This window comes from Mastigoproctus giganteus, chromosome 14, assembly GCF_048544385.1.
Source record: "Mastigoproctus giganteus isolate SK-2022 chromosome 14, ASM4854438v1, whole genome shotgun sequence".
Taxonomy (NCBI): domain Eukaryota; kingdom Metazoa; phylum Arthropoda; class Arachnida; order Uropygi; family Thelyphonidae; genus Mastigoproctus; species Mastigoproctus giganteus.
Genome location: NC_143588.1, coordinates 94,348,096 through 94,368,611, shown reverse-complemented (window position 1 = coordinate 94,368,611; position 20,516 = coordinate 94,348,096). Strand labels below are relative to the sequence as shown.

The 20,516-nt window shown below is 37.1% G+C and overlaps 1 protein-coding gene across 1 annotated transcript in view; it reads left to right on the top strand.

The window, feature by feature from the left end:
* Nucleotides 1–15,732: 15,732 nt before the first annotated feature.
* LOC150075392 (uncharacterized) overlaps nt 15,733–20,516 on the top strand; it is a 64,722-nt gene continuing 59,938 nt past the window's right edge. The window contains exons 1-2 of the mRNA XM_090388472.1: nt 15,733–15,772; nt 16,224–16,407. Coding sequence (XP_090244598.1) covers nt 15,733–15,772; nt 16,224–16,407 — 224 coding nt within the window. The remainder of the gene's footprint in view (nt 15,773–16,223; nt 16,408–20,516) is intronic.

Sequence of the window (20,516 nt, the reverse complement as noted above, 5' to 3'; positions counted from 1 at the left end):
TTCAGAAAAAATTATTTGTAAGTTTTTTTTTTTCTCTCTCTCTCTCTCTCTCTCTCTCTCTCTCTCTCTCTCTCTGTATGTAACTATCAGATATAAATTTTAATATGGCAGATAAGGTGGTTTGAGTACTCCTGAATTTTTATGATTCCTTTTGTATTCCGCAAATATCATTTCAAAGTAACATAGAGCAAACATATTCTGCAAAAAGATCTAAAACTCTCATTTATCTCACAAATATACATGATCTTAATTCCAGTCTCAGTGATATCCATTTCCACCTACAATCTGCTAAGCCCTACTTATATTTTCTGACAGCATCTCAGTTATCGATGGCCTCGACCACCCCCATCTCAGTTTGCTAATTATTCGATCTATGATTCCTTTGGCTTAATTTAAAAGTGGCACTGACGCATATGTGTACTCTAATTTTCCATGTTACAGACATCCTAATCTGAATCTGCTCTTTTTGATCTCCAATGGCTTAAATTTTCTTTACTCCATTCTATTAAATTCATCTATTTCCTCTATCATTCTCCAACTTTACAAATCACTCAGAACTTTTTGACTTCCTTTCTTTGAAAATTAACTTTCTCAACCTCTAACTTTCCTAACACTGAGGTCATTTTCCTTGGCAATTTTTATGTTCACAACTGAAACTGGCTTTAATTTTCTAGTAACACAACTCTGCTGGTTAAGATGCTGAGGCTTTTGTAATTACTAATGATCTTACACAAGGTCATTAGTAATCCTTACTCATTCATTTAGCTACCAGAATACCAAACAATCCTAACCACACAGACTCAACACTCTTGATCTTTTCCTCACCAACAATCTCCTCAAGTACACAATCAATGTTAGTGGTCCCTCTAAAGTTGGAAAAATATAGGACCATGCTGAGGAAATGTCGCGAGCTAGGCCATAATGGCTATGTGTCTGCAATTCTGCCCAGACACGATAGGAGGGATTATATGTTAAGAGCCTTGTGGATTAACTCAAGACTTGAAGGAATCTGCAAGGCTTTAGGGGGCAAATTTCTATCAGCATGGCCCACACTTGTAGGTAGAAGGAATTTGTTTTGTAGAGACGGGATACACTTAAACAAAGGTGGTGCAAAGGTTTTTGCCAGTATTATTGAGGATACCTTAAAGGTTCAGGGAAACTGCTAGTTAGGGGGGATGTGGGTAATACTGACACACGTTTATCTGATAATATTGGTCAATGTAACTCTTGCACATACCTTAAGAGTGCTTATCTATTACCCCAACTGACGTATTATCTAGATGTTCTGGGGACAAAGACGTTTCACGTGAACGGGTAGCTAATATCAGGGAAGAGAGCCTAAAAAACTTCAAGGGTTGTGTTAGGGTTGTTAAATATACAAGAACAGTAAATCTTAATTGTTTGTACAGTAACGTTAGAAGTGTCGTCAATAAAATGAGCGAATTCGAACTGCTGGTTAAAACAAGTAACACGGACATAATAGGGCTTACAGAGACGTGGTGCCACCTGAAATTGGGGATGATGAGTTCCAGTACGGCTTGTATAATGTATTTAGGAAGGATAGGTTAGATAGAAGGGGTGGTGGGGTAATGCTTCTTATCAGAAGCAGCCTGAGTGCGACGATAGCATTCCCGGATTCAGACATTTCACATGCTAGTATAGAGTCTGTATGGTGTGAGATAGTTGGAAACAAAAGTATAATGCGAGTAGGAGTAATCTACAGACCAGGTGATTGTGAAGATTATGACAAAAACCTCTACATGCAAATGGAATGGGCAAGTAAGCGTCAATGCCTTATTATGGATGATTTCAATTTGCCTCTAATTGATTGGAGTAAATGGGAAGGAAACTCGACATGGGGAACAAAATTTTTAAATCAACTAGATGACTGTTATTTGTATCAACATGTCAGGGAAAGTACTAGAGAAAATAATATCCTAGACCTCATCATCACACATGAATCAGATGACATAACAGGGCTGACAGTAGAGGAACCAGTAGCAGGAAGTGATCACGGAGTTCTACGGTGGATGATGACTAGAGAGGTAGCAGAAGTAAAAGGCAAAGGAATGGGTTTTAATTTCAGAAAAGGAAATTACGATGCCTTAAGGTACTACATGGCCTCTATTAACTAGGTAGATATCACGCAGAGAATGAATACAATTGAACTGTGGTACGCTTTTAAAACATTAATCACAGATGCCTTGAATGCGTATATACCATTAAAAAAATACTCCACCAGAAGGGTTCCAAGTTGGATGAATAGTGAAGTTGCCACATTACTTGAGCAGAAAAAGGTGGCATGGAAAGGTTACAGAGCAATAAAAAGTACTGAAGCCTATAACAGCTACAAGGTGATGTGTAATAGAGCCACAGAAAAGGTTCGACAGGCAAAGGCAGTTTATGAGAAATCACTAGCAAACAGAGCAAAGAGGGGGGGATAAAGAATTCTTCACATATATAAATGCCAAGAAGAGCAGGACAAACCAGATCGGACCTTTACATAAGGGAAAGGGGATAGTAATAAATACACCAGCTGCCGTTGCAGATGAACTCAACAGTTATTTTGCATCGATATTTACAAATGAAAAGCCTTTTGTGGCAATGGGAAATTGTGGGAGCGAAGTTAAAAAATATGTAATTAATGATATTGAAATTTCGCAAGATTATTTAATGAAAAAACTTTCGAGCCTACAGACCAGTAAGGCTCCTGGAGTTGATGGAATATACCCTATAATCATAAGAGAGGCGGCAAGCGAGTGCATTGAACCATTGAGGCTAATTATGCAAGCATCACTAGACTCTGGGGAGATTCCCTTGGATTGGAAAAGTGCAAATGTATCTCCCATACATAAGGGTGGCTCTAAAAGTGAAGTTGGAAATTATCGACCTGTCAGTCTGACTTCAGTAGTAGGGAAAATCATGGAGGCAATGATTAAGGGTGGAATTCAGGATCATTTGGATCGAATTGAAATTCTCAAGGATACTCAGCATGGTTTTGTAAAGGGAAAATCATGTTTAACAAATCTGGTTCGCTATTTCGAAAGGGTCAGTCACGAGCTGGATTTAGGGAATAATTTCGACATTGTTTATTTAGATTTCAGCAAAGCTTTTGACTCAGTCCCACATGAGCGGTTGCTTTATAAGCTGGAACAGGTTGGAATCACTGGGAAAATCCTTAGATGGATAGAAGGATGGCTTCAGGGCAGGAGGCAGAGGGTTGTGATAAATGGCTATTCCTCAGATTGGGTTGATGTAAGAAGTGGGGTTCCCCAAGGATCAGTATTAGGACCACTTGTTTTTAATTTTCATAAACAACATTGATGAAGAGATAGAGGGCGTGATGTCTAAATTTGCAGATGATGTTAAAATTGGTAGAGTAGTTAATGATCACTGTCAAGCTGAGCTTCTTCAGAGAGACCTAGATAGACTTCAGGAATGGTCAGAAAAATGGCAGCTGTGCTTTAATCCAACAAAGTGTAAGGTATTACACCTGGGAAACAGTAATCCCAAAAAAACTTATTCACATGGTGGAGTTCAACTAAACCCAGTACTGGAGGAAAGGTACTTGGGTGTTACGATACAGTCAGACATGAAATTCTCTGAGCATTGTAAACAGGTTGCAAGGAAGGCCCATGGTGTCCTATCGAACTTTTGCAAGTAGAGATAGGGACGTGATAATCCCATTATATAAGGCTTATGTTAGACCACACTTGGAATATTGTGTTCAAGTATGGAGACTGCACCTAAAGAAAGACATCGAGCTTCTTGAAAGGGTGCAAAGAAGGGTAACTCGCCTGGTGAGATCAGCAAAAGGGCGTCCTTATAGATAAAGACTTCGAATATGTGGGTTGCAGAGTTTGGAAACTAGACACCTTAGAGGGAATTTGATTGAGGTATTTAAGGCTCTGAGAGGCATCAGTAAAATGAATGAGGACAAAATTTTCAAGATTATAAATGATGCTAGAACTAGGGGACATAAATTCAAGTTACGGGGGGGAAATGTTTAGATTGGACTGCAGGAAGTTTTATTTTAGCCAGCGAGTTATAAATTACTGGAATAAGTTGCCTTCATGGGTGGTAGAGGCCGACAGTTTGGGGAAATTCAAAGGTCATCTGGATAGTACTTTCGGGTAAGGGAAGCGCATAGGATGATAGGTTTAATTTCCCTTTTATTTATTTTTTATTTTATTCTTTTTTATTTATTAATTATTATTATTTAGTTATTTATTTTATTTATTTATTATTATTTTTTTTTTGTTTTGTTCGGATTTTTTTTTTTTTTTTTTTTTTGGCTGGTGCAGCATAAGCCATAGGCTTTCTTGCACCATGCAGCCGTTACTAATACTAATACTAAATACCTCGGATCTCAATTCCATGATGGTCTCTTCTCCATTAGATTCATTCTCTCTCTCTCTCTCTCTCTCTCTCTCTCTCTCTCTCGGCCAATCTCAGCCATCAGGGCTTAATGTCCAAGTTTCCAGATGATACAAAAGTTGGCAGGGTTGTTAATGAGAGTAATGATGGTACACTGCTGCAACAGGATCTAGAAAAGATGGGCTGAAATGTGGTAACTGAATTTTCACATTGGCAAATGCAAAGTACTTTATATGGGTAGCAGTAACCCCGGAGTAACGTACCAACTGTGTGGTACTACATTCAGGGTAGTGGAGAATGAAAAAGACCTGGGAGTAATTGTGCAGTCAGATGTGAAGTTTTTAGAGCAGTGCAGACAGGCTGCCAGAGCAGTTAATGGGGTCTTGTCAATGATATACAGTAACTTTGCTAGCAGGGGTAAGGAGGTGATTATCCCTTTGTATAAGGCAATGGTCAGGCCACGCCTTGAGTACTGCATACAGGTCTGGAGGCTTCACTTTAGGAAGGATGTAGAGCTGCTGGAATGAGTACAGAGAAGGGCGACAAGGTTGGTGAGGGGGAACAAAGGAGTGCTCTTACCAAGAAAGGCTGAAATTCTGCAAATTGCAGCATCTGGAGGCTAGGCACTTTCGAGGTGATCTGATTGAGGTGTATAAAGCCTTAAATAGTTTGAGCAAACTCGATTCTTCTTCTTTGGTGGTGACGGGGCATAAATGCCCCGTCACCACCAAATACGGAGGATGTGGAAAGGTCAGGGAATGACCACCGCATATCCTGGAGCAATATGGCCTTAGTTGCTAATGCTCCTAAAAACCAAATAACAAACAAACAAACAAGCTACACCCGCGCAGCTTTGTTTATGTGTATCAAACGTGCCTCCTCATTTTGTAATTGTGCGTTATTCCATAAAAATTAGTAAAATACTTAAAAGGTGTGAAAAGGAAGTGTCCTGGTGAAGACACTGCAGATTCAGAGAGAAAAAGAAAAGCAATATCGATAAACAGAGGCGGACTGGGTCAAGAATTCTTACCCAGGAAAATTTGTAGTGGCCTCATACTACCGTTTATGGCCAAAATCACACCGGCCTCCGTCCCACCGGGGTTTCCCCGGTAAGGCTTATGGCCAGTCCGCCTCTGTCGATAGAGAAAAAATATGAAATTGTGAAACGCTTTGAGAGAAATGAAAGACCATGTGATATTGCATGCGCTGCAGGCCTAAATGAGGCAACGCCGAGAATTACAAAGAATGCAGAGAAAATAAAAACAACTTTCATAGCAGGAACAACTCAAAGTGTAATTAAAATCCATTAGATTAAGACACAAAGAATTGGAAGAGATGGAACGGCTGTCATCTCTTTGGATAGAAAATCAAACAAAAAACAAGTTTGCTTACAATAGAAGCAAAAGCATTAGCAATATTTTATTACATAATAGTCGTAATAAAATACTTAAGTATCTTATTACGATTATTTATTGTATTTGGTAATGTTTTGGTTACAAATGTGTGTTCAATCTTGGGTGGTCGGCACCTAATCCTATTTTTTCTATAGGGCCTGTTGTTTATATTGCACGATTTTGCATTGCATGAGGGTTTCTAGGAACACAACTATCGTGCTATACAAGGACTGACTGTACATGGATGTCACTTTGCTGATGATAATGAACTGAAGTCTGCTGTTTCTGCATTCTTTGATGGACAAAGAATTTTATTTGTCTGGTATTCCTCATTGCCAACAAAATGGAACAAGTGTATTGAAGTTCAGGGGAGTTACATTGAAAAATAAAACCAAATTTTTGCCTCTATCTCATTTTCTTCATCACTGGGATCCTGAGATGAAGCAAGAATCAGTAGATAATTTATTGAACACCCCTCATATATTTGCATAGGTTAGTGAAATACAATAAAAAATTGTAAATAAAGTCTACAGACAACTTTTTTTGCAGTTTTTTTCTTTTGAAAAATTATAATTGTGCACTTACATTTCCAACAAATTTTTAGCACCCCCAATAGCTTTTCACTATTTTATCAGTGGTGTGTGGGTGTGGGTGTTTAATCATGTTACTATGAACCTCTAGAATGCCATTTGTTTCCGGGTTAGATTTTTGTTTTTACTGTAGAGTAAATTTTGGTTTGGCTTTAATTTTTAAAACTGTTAATGAAAAGTACCATTCATATAAAAGTTACTTAGTTTTGCATATTATAAAATTATTGTTTTCAGTGAAAAAAATTTAATTCTTTAAAATTTAAATAATTCTTAAGTCCAAATTTAAATTATTAAATTTAATTTTAATCTAAGGAATGAAAAATTGTGTATTTTCAACTAATCTGCCAAATTTTATGTAATTATTTATTTTCATTGGTAATAGTTTTTGAAGAACCCCTAAGCAGAAATGCCGAAGTGAAAATGTACCTTTAATGATAAGTATTTAAAACTGTGGAGGTTCATTAAGAGAGGAAGAATTGATAATGAAGTGTAGCATTTTGTAGCACTGATAATGAAGTGCAAATGCTATATAAACATTGGTCACAGTCAGAAATCTGACATAGCTGACCATGTTAATACCATCTTACTGTAACAAGTGAGGTGACAGTGGCCTGTCACATCGTTATACACTGCCATTCCTTTAGATCAGCCGATTGTAACAATGAACTATTTAAAGAAATATATTTTGTGACTCAGAAATAGCTGGTAAATATTCATGTACATGAGCTAAAACTGCAACTGTTATTAAAAATGTTATTGGGATATTTTGTGAGCAACATTTATTCTCAGATTTGAAAAAAGTTACTGTTTTGTAATATCCACAGATACAAGCAATCACGAAATAGAAAAGATTTTTACTTTAGTTTTTCATTATTTTTGCAAAACAAAAGAAATTCAGATAAAAATATTAAAAATTAAATCACTACCAAATGAAACTTGCAATTCAGGTTAGGCTGCCAAAGGCAGAATATGAGAAATTGCTGGCAAAGAGTGGTGATAAGGAATTCTTTACACATATAAATGCAAAGAAGAGGAGGACAAATCAGATCGAACCCTTATGTAATGGACAGGGATAATATTAGATACCCCAGATGTTGCAGATAAACTCAACAGTTATTTTTCATTGATATTTACAGAAGAAAACCCTTTATGTCAATGAGAAATTATGGGAATGAAGTTGAAAATATGCAATTAATGATATTGAAATTTCAAACGATTATTTAATGAAAAACGTTTTGAGCCTACAGGCAAATAAGGCCCCTGGGGTTGATGACATATACCTTATAATTTTAAGGGAGGTGGAAAGTGAGTGCATTGAACCATTAAGGCTAATTACGAGAGCATCTGTGGAATCAGGAGAGATTCCATTGGATTGGAAAAGTGCCAATGAAGGCAGTTCTAAGAGTGCAGTGGAAAATTACCGACTGGTCGGTCCAACTTCAGTAATAGGGAAAATCATGGAAGCAATGATCAGAGGTGGAATTCAGATCAAGGTGGATCATTTAGATAGAAATGGAATTCTAAAAGATATGCAGCATGGTTTCATAAAGGTAAAATCATGTTTAACAAACAGGTTAGCTATTTTGACATTGTTTATTTAGATTTCAGCAAAGCATTTGACTCAGTCCCATATGAGCGGTTACTTTATAAGCTAGAACTGTTTGGAATCACTGGGAAAATCCTTAGATGGATAGCAGGATGGCTTCAGGGCTGGAGGTAGAGGGTTGTAATAAATGGTTATTCCTCAGATTGGGTTAATGTAAGAAGTGGGATTCCCTAAGAATCAGTATTGGGACCACTGTTGTTTTTCATTTTCTTAAATGGCATCGATGAAGGGATAGTGTTTGATGTAAAGATCAGTAGAGTAGTTAATGATCACTGCCAGGCAGAACTTCTTCAAACCAACCTAGATAGATTTCAAGGATAATCAGAGAAGTGACAGTTATGCTTTAATTCAGTAAAATGCAAGGTCTTACACCTGGGGAACAGCAACCCCAAAATAACTTATACGCTTGGCAGAGTTCAGCTAAAGTCTATTGTGGAAGAAAGGGACTTGGGAGTTATGATAGTCAGATATGAAGTTCTCCGAGCATTGTAGACAGGTTGCAAGGAAGGCCCATGGTGTCGTATTGATGATTTATCAAACGTTTGCTATTAGAGATAAGGACATCATAATAGCATTGTATAAAGCTATTGTTAGACCACACTTGGAATACTGTGTTCAGGTATGGAGACCCCACTTAAAAAAAGATATTGAGTTTCTTGGAAGGGTCCAGAGATGGGTAACTCGCCTGGTAAGATCAGCAAAAGGGTGTCAATATGAAGAAAGACTTTGAATATGTGGGTTGCAGTTTGGAAACTAGGCACCTTAGAGGAGATTTTATTGAGGTGTTTAAGGCTCTGAGAGGCATCAGTAAAATGAATGAGGATGAAATTTTCAAGATTTTAAATGATGCTAGAACTAGGGGACATAAATTCAAGTTACGGGGGGGGAAATGTTTATATTGGACTGCAGGAAGTTTTATTTTAGCCAGCGAGTTATAAATTACTGGAATAAGTTGCCTACATGGGTGGTAGAGGCTGATAGTTTGGGGAAATTCAAAGGTCATCTGGATAGTACCTTCGGGTTACTATCCAGTAGTTTATGAAAATTAAAAACAACAGTGATCCCTAATACTGATCCTTGGGGAACCCCACTTCTTACATCAACCCAATCTGAGGAATAGCCATTTATCATAACCCTCTTCCTCCTGCCCTGAAGCCATCCTGCTATCCATCTAAGGATTTTCCCAGTGATTCCAACCTGTTCCAGCTTATAAAGCAACCGCTCATGTGGGACTGAGTCAAAAGCTTTGCCAAAATCTAAACAAACAATGTCAAAATTATTCCCTAAATCCAGCTCGTGAGTGACCCTTTCGAAATAGCGAACCAGATTTGTTAAACATGATTTTCCCTTTACAAAACCATGCTTGAGTATCCTTGAGAATTTCAATTCTATCCAAATGATCCTGAATTCCACCCTTGATCATTGCCTTCATGATTTTCCCTACCACTGAAGTCAGACTGACAGGTCGATAATTTCCCACTTCACTCTTAGAGCCACCCTTATGTAATGGAGATATATTGGCACTTTTCCAATCCAAGGGAATCTCCCCAGAATCTAGTGATGCTTGTATAATTAGCCTCAATGGTTCAATGCACTCACTTGCCGCCTCCCTTAAGATTATAGGGTATATTCCATCAACTCCAGGAGCCTTACTGGCCTGTAGTCTTGAAAGTTTTTTCATTAAATAATCTTGCAAAATTTCAATATCATTAATTACATAATTTTCACCTTTGCTCCCACAATTTCCCATTTCCACAAAAGGTTTTTCATTTGTAAATATCGATGCAAAATAACTGTTGAGTTCATCTGCAACTGCAGTTGGTGTATTTAATACTATCCCCTTTCCCTTATGTAAAGGTCGATCTGGTTTGTGCTGCTCTTCTTAGCATTTATATATGTGAAGAATTCCTTATCCCCCCTCTTTTGCTCTGTTTGCTAGTGATTTCTCATAAACTGCCTTTGCCTGTCGAACCTTTTCTGTGGCTCTATTACAGATCATCTTGTAGCTGTTATAGGCTTTAGTACTTTTTATTGCTCTATAACCTTTCCATGCCACCTTTTTCTGCTCAAGTATTGTGGCAACTTCACTATTCATCCAACTTGGAATCCTCCTCGTGGAGTATTTTTTTAATGGTAAATAAGCATTCAAGGCATCTGTGATTAATGTTTTAAAAGCATACCACAGTTCAATATCGAGTTGAGTTCATCTGCAACTGCAGCTGTTGTATTTAATACTATTCGTTCTCTGTGCGATATCTACCCAGTTAATAGAGGCCATGTAGTACCTTAAGGCATCGTAATTTCCTGTTCTGAAATTAAAACCCATTCCTTTGCCTTTTACTACTGCTACCTCTCTCTTCATCATCCACCATAGAACTCCGTGATCACTTCCTGCTATTGGTTCCTCTGCTATCAACCCTGTTATGTCATCTGATTCATGGGTGATGATGAGGTCTAGGATATTCTTTTCTCTAGTACTTTCCCTGACATGTTGATACAAATAAGTCATCTAGTTGATTTAAATATTTTTTCCCCATGTCGAGTTTCCTTCCCATTTACTCCAATCTATTAGAGGCAAATTGAAATCACCCATAATAAAACATTGATGCTTACTTGCCCATTCCATTTGCATGTAGAGGCTTTCATCATAATCTTCACAATCACCTGGTCTGTAGATTACTCCTACTTGCATTATACCTTATACCTTTGTTTCCAACTATCTCACACCATACAGATTCTATACTAGCATGTGAAACTTCTGAAACTTTTCATGGTTATAAACGATTCTAGAAGTAGGGTTTATAAATTCATTCTACAGGGGGTTAAGTTTAGACTGGATTGCAGGAAGTTTTATTTTATCCAGTGTGTTAAAAATTACTAGAATAAGTTACTTGCTAATTCTAGGATAATACTAATGCTAGGAATAATACTAAGGCTAGGAGTATAGTTAATACATTTGATGAGCTTGAAGTGCTAGTCAAGACATCAAAGGTAGATATTGTTGGGATATCAGAGACGTGGTGTCACACAGACATAAGCAGTGCAGAATTGGAATTCGGAAAGTGCAATGTGTACAGGAAGGACAGACAGGACAGGAAAGGAGGAGGGGTTATGCGTTTAGTTAAGAAACATAAAATCTGAGGAAGCGCATCCAGTTGATGTTGGTGGACAATGCAATGTTGAGTCTGTTTGGTGTGACATAAGCACTTCAAAAGGAAAAATGAGAGTAGGTGTGTGCTTTAGGCCTAATGAATCTGATGAGTATAATGAGAAATTGTGCAGAGAAATAGAGTGGGCCAGTAAATCAGAGTATCTTATAATAGGGGATTTTAATTTCCCAGAGATTGACTGTGGAATTTGTGGGTTAGTCACTCACACACTAGCAAGGCTTTTTTTTTTGAGAAATTATTGGATTATTGTTTTCTACAGCAGCATGTTCAGGAGGCAACTAGAAGGAGAATACTCTTGATCTGATTATCAGTAGTGATTCTTCATGCATTAAGAGTCTGCAGATAAAGGAACCACTAGGTGACAGTGATCGCAGTGTGCTGAAGTGGGATTTACTCAAAGAGGTAACTACCATCAAGGGTAAAGGGAAGGGTTTTTGCTTTCGTAAAGGTGACTACAGTGGTCTGAGACACTTTTTAAATTCAATATGGTGGGACTAACTGATGATGTTACCAACAGCAAATTCAAAATGGGAAGCATTCAAAGAATTAATCTTGGAAGCTACTAGGCTTAAATTGATGTCAGATGAACTAATTAGACATGTGGCAGAGAAGAAAAATGCATGGGATACATATAAATTAATAGGTGAGACAGAAGCCTATGATAGATATAAGCTCGTCTGGAACCAAGTCACAAAGGAGGTTAGGCAGGGAAAGGCAGATAATGAGAAATCTTTGGCAAAGGATGCAAAGAAAAACAGCAAAGAGTTCTTTACTTATGTAAACTCTAGAAGGAAAGGAATGAATCAGATTGGTCCACTTGATATTGATGATCCAACTGTTTGTTAGCTACCTGATCCTCCTCAGGTAGCTAACAAACTAAATGAATATTTTGCATCGACATTCACACATGAGGAGTTATTCAGGGAGGGGAATGCCAGAGGTGAAGTAAACTCTGGCAGTAAGCTAGATAATCTTGTGATAACTGAGAGTAAAGTGGAGGAGAAATTGTTGAAGATAAACACAAGAAAGGCACCTGGGGTGGATGGAATCTATCCAGTTTGTATATTAAAGGAAGTGGCAAAGGAAGTAAGCAAACCCTTAGCCATAATTATGAGAGCTTCCCTGGATTCAGGGGAGGTACCCATGGACTGGAGGTGTGCAAATGTGACCCCAATCCACAAAGGAGGATCAAAGGGAAACACAGGTAATTACAGACCTGTTAGTTTAACTTCTGTTCCAGGGAAATTAATGGAGGCACTGGTTAAAGAAGCATTGCAGGATCATCTAGACAAGACTTCAGTTATAGCTCGGACACAGCATGGGTTTGTTATGGGGAAGTCTTGTCTGACCAATTTGATTGGATACTATAATGTAGTCACAAAGGAACTGGATGCAAAGAATAATTTTTATATCATATATTTCGATCTTAGAAAGGCTTTTGATACAGAAGACTGCTCCACAAGTTGGAGCAGTGTGGCATTGGAGGCAAATTGCTGCAATAGATAAAGGAATGGTTGAGTGGGAGAAGACAGAGAGTGGTGCTCAATGGACACTGCTCTTCATGGACTAATATTATTAGTGGAGTCCCCCAGGGTTCAGTGTTGGGTCCATGGTTGTTTTCTGTATTCATTAATGATACCAATGATGGTGTATCAGGCTTAATGTCCAAGTTTGCAGATAATACCAAGGTCGGCAGGGTTGTTAATGACGCTAATGACAGAACGATGCTGCAACAGGATCTAGAAAAGTTGAGCAGATGGGCTGAGAGGTGGCAACTGAAGTTTAACTTTGACAAATGTAATTCCCATACTGCATATGGGAAGAAGTAACCCCCAGAGTAATGTATATACTGTGTACTACTACACTGACAGTGGTAGAGAGTTGTTGTTGTTGTCAAATTTAATGACAAATAGGCTGCCAGTCTATATTGTGTCTTTCATGGTAGAGAGTGAAAAGAACCTAGGGGTAATTGTGAAAGCAGATATGAAGTTTTCTGTGCAGTGCAGACTGCACAGAAAACTTCAGATCTGCAAGAGTAACTAATGGTGTCTTGTCAGTGATATACAAAAACTCTTCTAGCAGGGATAAGGAGGTGATTATCCTCTTGTATAAAGCAATGGTCAGGTCTGGAGGCCTCATTTTAAGAAGGATGTAGAGCTGTAGGAATGAGTACAGAGAAGGGCAACAAGATTAGTGTATGGAACAAAGGGTTGCTCTTACAAAGAAAGGCTTAAGTTTTGCATGTGTGGAAATTTGCCTTTCGCCAGCGGGTGGTTGATTGCTGGAACAAACTTCCATCTGTTGTAGAAGTTGATAGCTTAAATAGATTCAAAGTAGAACTAGACAAACATTTGGAGCGAGTGGATGGATGAAATGAGGTGTTTTTTTTTTTTTTTTGGCTTATGCTATATAAGCTTGCGTTTTTCTTGTATCATGTGCCTATGCTAATGCTAATACCTGTGTAGATGCTGAGTTTCAAAGATCAGCTGGATAGTTATCTACAGGAGGAGGGAAATGCATAGGTTTCTTTTAGAAATGCATATTTCCTTTTTTATTATTATTATTTATTATTTTACTTTTTTTTTTTCTTTTTTTTTTTTTTTTTTTTTTTTGGCTGGTGCAGCATAAAGCCTTAGGCTTCCATGCACCATATGGCCATTACTAATACTAATTCCATTTTTGATTTTATTTTAACATGCTTTGTGAGTTATGGTGTTGATATAAAAAAAAAGTGGATTGCTTATGGAGCAGATAATGCTAACACAAATTTTGGGGGCTGTTAAGAAAAGACACAAATAATGTCTTTTTTAAATCGTGCAAGAAAATTAATCTGTTTTTTGCACATATTTTGCATAACACAGTGCAGTTGGGAGCTGAAAGGTTATCATGTGATGTAGAAATGGTTGTGATAAAAAATACTGTTGTACTTTTCAACATATGCACTATGTACTGCACAACTGAAAGATGTTTGTTTTCTATTAGATATGCAGTATGAAAAGTTATTGACCCATTCAAAAATTTTCTGGTTGAGTTTGTCCAGTGCAGTATAAAGAATATTAAACATTTTTCTTCAGAGGAAAAGTCCTCAAAATTTATTGTTAAATTTTTTGAACCACCAGTAAATGAAGCATACTTCCATTCAATTCTTAACATCCTTGGTTTATTTAATAAATTCTAAAATTTGAAGTTGCACAAAATAGTAGTAGTGGTGATGGCAAATGATGCAAGAAAGCAAGCTTATCAGCCAAAAAAAAAAAAAACACATGCAACACACACTTTACCCATCCTTAACCTCCAAGAATTTGTCTATTTCTTCCGTGAATTTATTCAAACCATCCACTTTCAAAACAATGGATGGAGGCCTATTCCAACAATCAACCACTCACTGGCTGAAGGCAAACTTCTGCATTATCTTGCTATCATCCTTCCTCAACTTAAATTTATGGCCCCTCGCATGTCAGCAAGAAGAAGAATGCCGTTCCCTTACAGCTTACTCAATCCATTCATGGCCTTAAACACCTCAATCAGATTTCCCTGCAGATGCCCCTAGTCTCCAGACACTACAATCTACAGAACTGAAGCCTTTCTAGGTAAGAGCAACCTTTTGTTCCCTTCACCAATCTGGTTGCCTTTCTCTGCACCCATTCCAGCAGATCTACATCTTTCCTAAAGTGAAACCCCCAGACCTGGGGGTTTCACTTTAGGAAATATCCTCATCTACAATACTCTAGATGAGGCCTAACCATGGCCTTGTACAAAAGGGATAATCACTTCCTTCTCCCTACTAGCAAAGTTTCTGTATCATTAACAAAACCCCATGAGCCATCTTAGCAGTACGTCTGCACTGCTTAGAGAATTTCATATCTGACTGCACAGTTACCATCAGGCCTTTTTCATTTTCCACTACCCTCAGTTTACTACCACACAGTTGATAAGTTACTCTGCTACCCATATTCAGTACCTTGCATTTGTCAGTGTTAAACTTCAACTGCCATTTCTGAGCCCAAAAAATTGGGCTGATTCTGGATTTGAACCTGAGACCTCTTACACCCAAAGCGAGAATCATAATTGAGGTAAAGAATTGCATCCAAGAAACCAACGACATGCTTGCATTACACATTGATGAAAAATTTATTTGTTTGGGTTCCTCAGAGTTTTATCAGATAATAATATTCAAAAGGATGAAATAGAAACATTTAAAGAGTAAATTTTTGAGATGTACATTACAACCTGTGACTATATAAAAAAAAAATGGTTTGAACCTGGACATGGGCTTTCAAGGTGATGAAAATTTGTTTAATCAGTTTTCATTGCTTAAAAATTTGATTACAGAAGAACTGAAAGAAAGAAATGATGAGTGGCTTAACAGACCTTGCTACGTCCAGTAGTTATATATATATATTTTTTATTTTTTTCAAAATTTGAATTTCAAGAACAGATTTCAGAATTTGAAAAAAATAGCTTTTTTTTGTTTCCATTCCAGCACACAATGGAAATGTGGAAAGAATATTTTGATGAACAAAATTGCTTGTATATAAAAACCGTTGATTCCATAATGATATGTAAATTCGACTTGAATTTAACATATCTGTGATATGATTAAAAGTTATGAAAAGTTGATCAAAGCAGCTAGAAGTAATTTAAAATATGATTGAAAGCACTGTTTGCTCCTAGTATGTTTCATTGTAATACTATTTATTTATTGAATAAATATGTGATTTGCTTGTTTTTTCAATGAATTGTTTATATATTCTTTTGTAAACATATTAATTTAAATTTTATAATATTAAAAAACAAAATACCCACTGTCCTGGTTTTCCCATTTTAAACTCTTGTTCCAGTTATCACCAAAAGCATCTGGTCACCCTACTCTTACCCAATCATTTTAAGCTGTGTCTGAGGAACTTGTTCAGCTATTTTACTTATTGTTGCTGTTTTTATTATTCATTGTGATAGTGATTGGGATGCCAGCAATATGTATCAATAAACGTTTTACAGACATAAATATATCTTAAATTTGTGTTTAGAAAAAAAGAAAATATTACAGTGTTTACTTTAAAAATATTTATTTTAGTGTCTGAATCAGAAGAAAAAACACCAGAACAAAAACTAAAACGAATACCTGCTAGAACTTTGACTCCAACTGAAGAAAATTTTGTTACAGAGGGAACAGGGAGCATTACAGAATATCCTACAGAAAGCCAACAGCCTCCTGACTCTGATACTGTACCAGAGGAAGTACCTACATCTTTAAAGGACTCAAAGTTGAGGTTAGAAGTTTAGTTATCACACTTAGGTTTTACAAACTTTTGAACTTATTTTGTGATTGTGGTCAAAAATAAAGAACAGTATCGTTCGTATCCCTTTTAACACAGTATTAGTCACAGTATCTTTTCAACAACATCAGTTATAATACAACTTTTTTACAATAAAAAAAAAATATTTAAAGTTAATAACTTAATACTGAATAATTTCATAACTTTTCTTAGTTATTTTCATACCTATCATTTCATAGTTATTTTAATACCTATTAGTCTTCAGTAGCTGTATCAGTTCTGACAAACAAAAATTATTATATTGATATCTCGTTTTCTTTCTTCTTCTTCTAAAGTAATTGGACATCATCATTTATCAGATTAATTTAATAGACATATACTGGCCAAACCCTCTGTCTTAATCAGCATATTCAAAGTAGGAATGATGAGTACCATCACATGGCACAGATACAATCACCTCACACTGCTTTATAAAAAGAAACCCATGGGATGGGTTTTCTTGCAATTTCAAGATGAGATGGATGAAAAAAAAAAATAGATAGATATAACCAAGTTTGGTGGCAAAGGACAAAACCACACACACACACACACACACACACACACACACACACACACACACACACACACACACACCCCTACCTATTCGATTCAGTGCCTAGAAAATCAGTAAACAGAGCCAATTAGTCAGTAAGTCTTTTTGGCAGATACTACCTGCCTTAGCAGTGTTATATTACACGATAACTATAGTTTGTTAACTTCCTATTGAAAAGCCAACCTTTTCATAATAGTGATAAGCACTACAGTATTTAAAAAAAAAAAAACACTCCAGTTATTCAAAAATTACTTACAGTAAACTTAGAAAAGCATGGATCTGTTAAATGCCATTTGCAACTTCACACTTTTCTATACAGGTGAGGCATGTGCACCAATTTCACTAGTGTATTTTCACCCTACACATATAACCACAACAGGACAAGCTTTTGGGCTAGAATTATGGTGTGAGAGATCTTTTCATGATACCAGTTTGGCTTGCCCTTCATTTTATGTGACACAGATAGTACCAGAGAATACCATGGTTATAACTGAAGATTATATGCACCACACCATATACCATCCTTTTCCAAGCAGTTTTTGAATGACAATGCCATTGTCCATAATATCAGATAGTTCAAGGAAATAACAGGTGTTTTGCCACCTTCAATTATGGGATTGAGTCACAAGATCCCAACCCTGTAGAGAATTTATGTAAAGTTGCAAACATAGCATCTATTTTCAGTTCTTCAACCACATCTGCATTACGAAAGATTGTAATATTTTTCAGGACACCGTCAAAACACTAAACTAAACTATTCTATTTTATTAGGGTCACCTGGAAATGTAATTTCAACTACCCGTGTTTATTGTTTCTGTAAATTGCGGTGGTTCTCTGGTTGATTTTCCTGATTTGCTGGATGAAAAACTCTGGTCCAGAAACACTGGTGGAATTCATGTGGCAACATGTACAGATTGTTTTTATCTCATTTGATTCGCTAATCTACCAAGACCAGATTTATAATATTTTAGTCATTTGCATATAGTCAGTCCTAGCTGTGCCCTATAATACTTTACATGGGTAAATGCATGCCACATGTGCAAATGGAAATAAGCTGTGATCCATGGGGTTGGAAAACAAAGGAACCATATATAACAAAAGATTAAAATCTTCAGAAATGACAGTTTTAAGAGGGAAAAAATTGAATCGAGAGATGGAAGCAATGGCAAGGCCACGTTAAAAATGAGGAAATGAGCAGAAATATGGGCATAATAAATATCTAACCAGAGCTGTGTGAAACAAATTTAATATGTTCAATTGGGCATGATAAAAATTATCTGAAAAAAAAAGCACATTTTTTTAAAAAAATCCAGATTTTGAACTTGAAATTAAATTTCACTGACAATGTATATATATGAGATAGTAATGTTAACATTCTGTGCCAAGATTTTGCAGTGGAGCAACAAATGAATATTAAATTTTGCCTTAAGCGAGGAAAAACTGCAACAGAAATATACTGAAATGTTAAAAGCTGCTTATGGTGATGAATTGTTACGTTTACCATTAGTATATGATGCAAGTAAACAAGCTTATGCAGCATCAGCCAAAAAAAAAAAAAAAAACCCTCCCATTTCATCTCTCTATTCGTTCGAAATGCCTCTCCTGCTCAGCCTTAAATTTATTTATGCTATTAACTTCCACAACAAAAGATGGAAGCATGTTCCACCAATCAACTACCCGCTGGCTAAAGACAAATTTACGCACATCTATTCTACAACTATCTTTCCTAAGTTTGAAACTGTGCCCCCTCAGGTTCTTAGTCTGAGCAAAACGAAGAATCCCATCAACATTCAGCTTGCTCAACCCATTCCAGGCCTTATACACCTCAATCAGATCACCTCGCAGGTGCCTACTCTCCAGGTGCTGCAATTTGCAGAACTTAAGCCTTTCTTGGTAAGAGCACCCCTTTGTTCCCCTCACCAATCTTGTTGCCCTTCTTTGTACTCGTTCTTGCAATTCTACATCCTTCCTAAAATGAGGCCTCTAGACCTGTACACAGTACTCTAGGTGTGGCCTCACCATTGCCTTGTATAATGGGATTATCACCTCCCTGTCCCTGCTAGCAAAATTCCTATATATCATTGACAAGACTCCATGACCTGCCCTGACAGCCTGTCTGCACTGCTCAGCCAGCTTCATATTTGGCTGCACAATTACCCCCAGGTCTTTTTCACTTTCCACTTCCCTGAGTGTACTACCACCCAGATGGTATGTTTCTCTTCAGTTATTGCTACCCATATGCAGTACTTTTCATTTGTCAATGTTAAACTCCATTTGCCACTTCTCAGCCCATTTTCCCAACTTATCTAGATCCAGTTGCAGTAGCATACTGTCATTACTGTCTTTAACAACTCTGCCAACCTTTGTATCTTCTGCAAACCTGATATACCTTTGGCAATATCATTGATAAATATACAAAACAACAATGGGCCCAACACCGAACCCTGGGGAACTCCATTAATAACATTTGTCCACGAAGAGCAGTGTCCATTGATTACCACTCTCTGTTGTCTCCCACTCAACCATCCCTTTATCCATTGTAGCAACTTACCCTTAATGCCATACCTCTCCAATTTGTACAGCAGTCTTTAATGTGCAACAGTATCAAAATCTTTCCTGAAATCCAAGTATATGATATCAAAATTATTTTTGGCATTCGGTTCCTTTGTGACCACATCATAGTAACCAATCAGATTGGTCAGACAAGACCTCCCTTTGACAAACCCATGCTGTGTCTTAACTATTACTGCGGTCTTGTCCAGATGATCCTGCAATGCTTCTTTAACCAGTGATTCCATTATTTTCCCCAGAACACAAGTTAAACTAACAGGTCTATAGTTACTTGTGTCACCTTTTGAACCTCCTTTGTGAATTGGTGATACATTTGCACACCTCTAGTCCAAGGGGACCTCCCCGAGTCCAATTAAGCTCTCATAATTATGGCTAAGGGTTTGCTTACTTCCATTGCTGCCTCCGTTAATATAACTGGATAGATCCCGTCCACCCCAGGTGCCTTCCTTATGTTTAACTTCAACAATTTCTCCTCCACTTTGCTCTCAGTTATTACAAAATCACTTAGTTCCCTGTTAGTGTTTGATAAACTTCTGGCACTCCTCTCATTGAATAACTCCTCATGTGTGTAAATGTAGATGCAAAATACTCATTCAGTTTATCAGCTACCTGAGCATGATCATCAATAGTCAACCCATCTATGTTAAGTGTTCCAATCTGATTCATCCCTTTCCGTCTAGAGTAAAGAACTCCTTACTGTTTTCTTTGCATCCTTTGCCAAAGATTTCTTATAATCTGCCTTTGCCTGCCTAACCTCCTTTGTGACTTGATTACAGACTAGTTTATACTTGCCATAGGCTTCTGTATCACCTGATACTTTATATGCATCCCATACATTCTTCTTCTCTGCCACTAGCCTCATTAATTCATCTGACATCCATTTAGGCCTAAACCTTGAACAGTATTTCTTAGTTGGAATGAAAAGCCTAGTAGCCTCCAA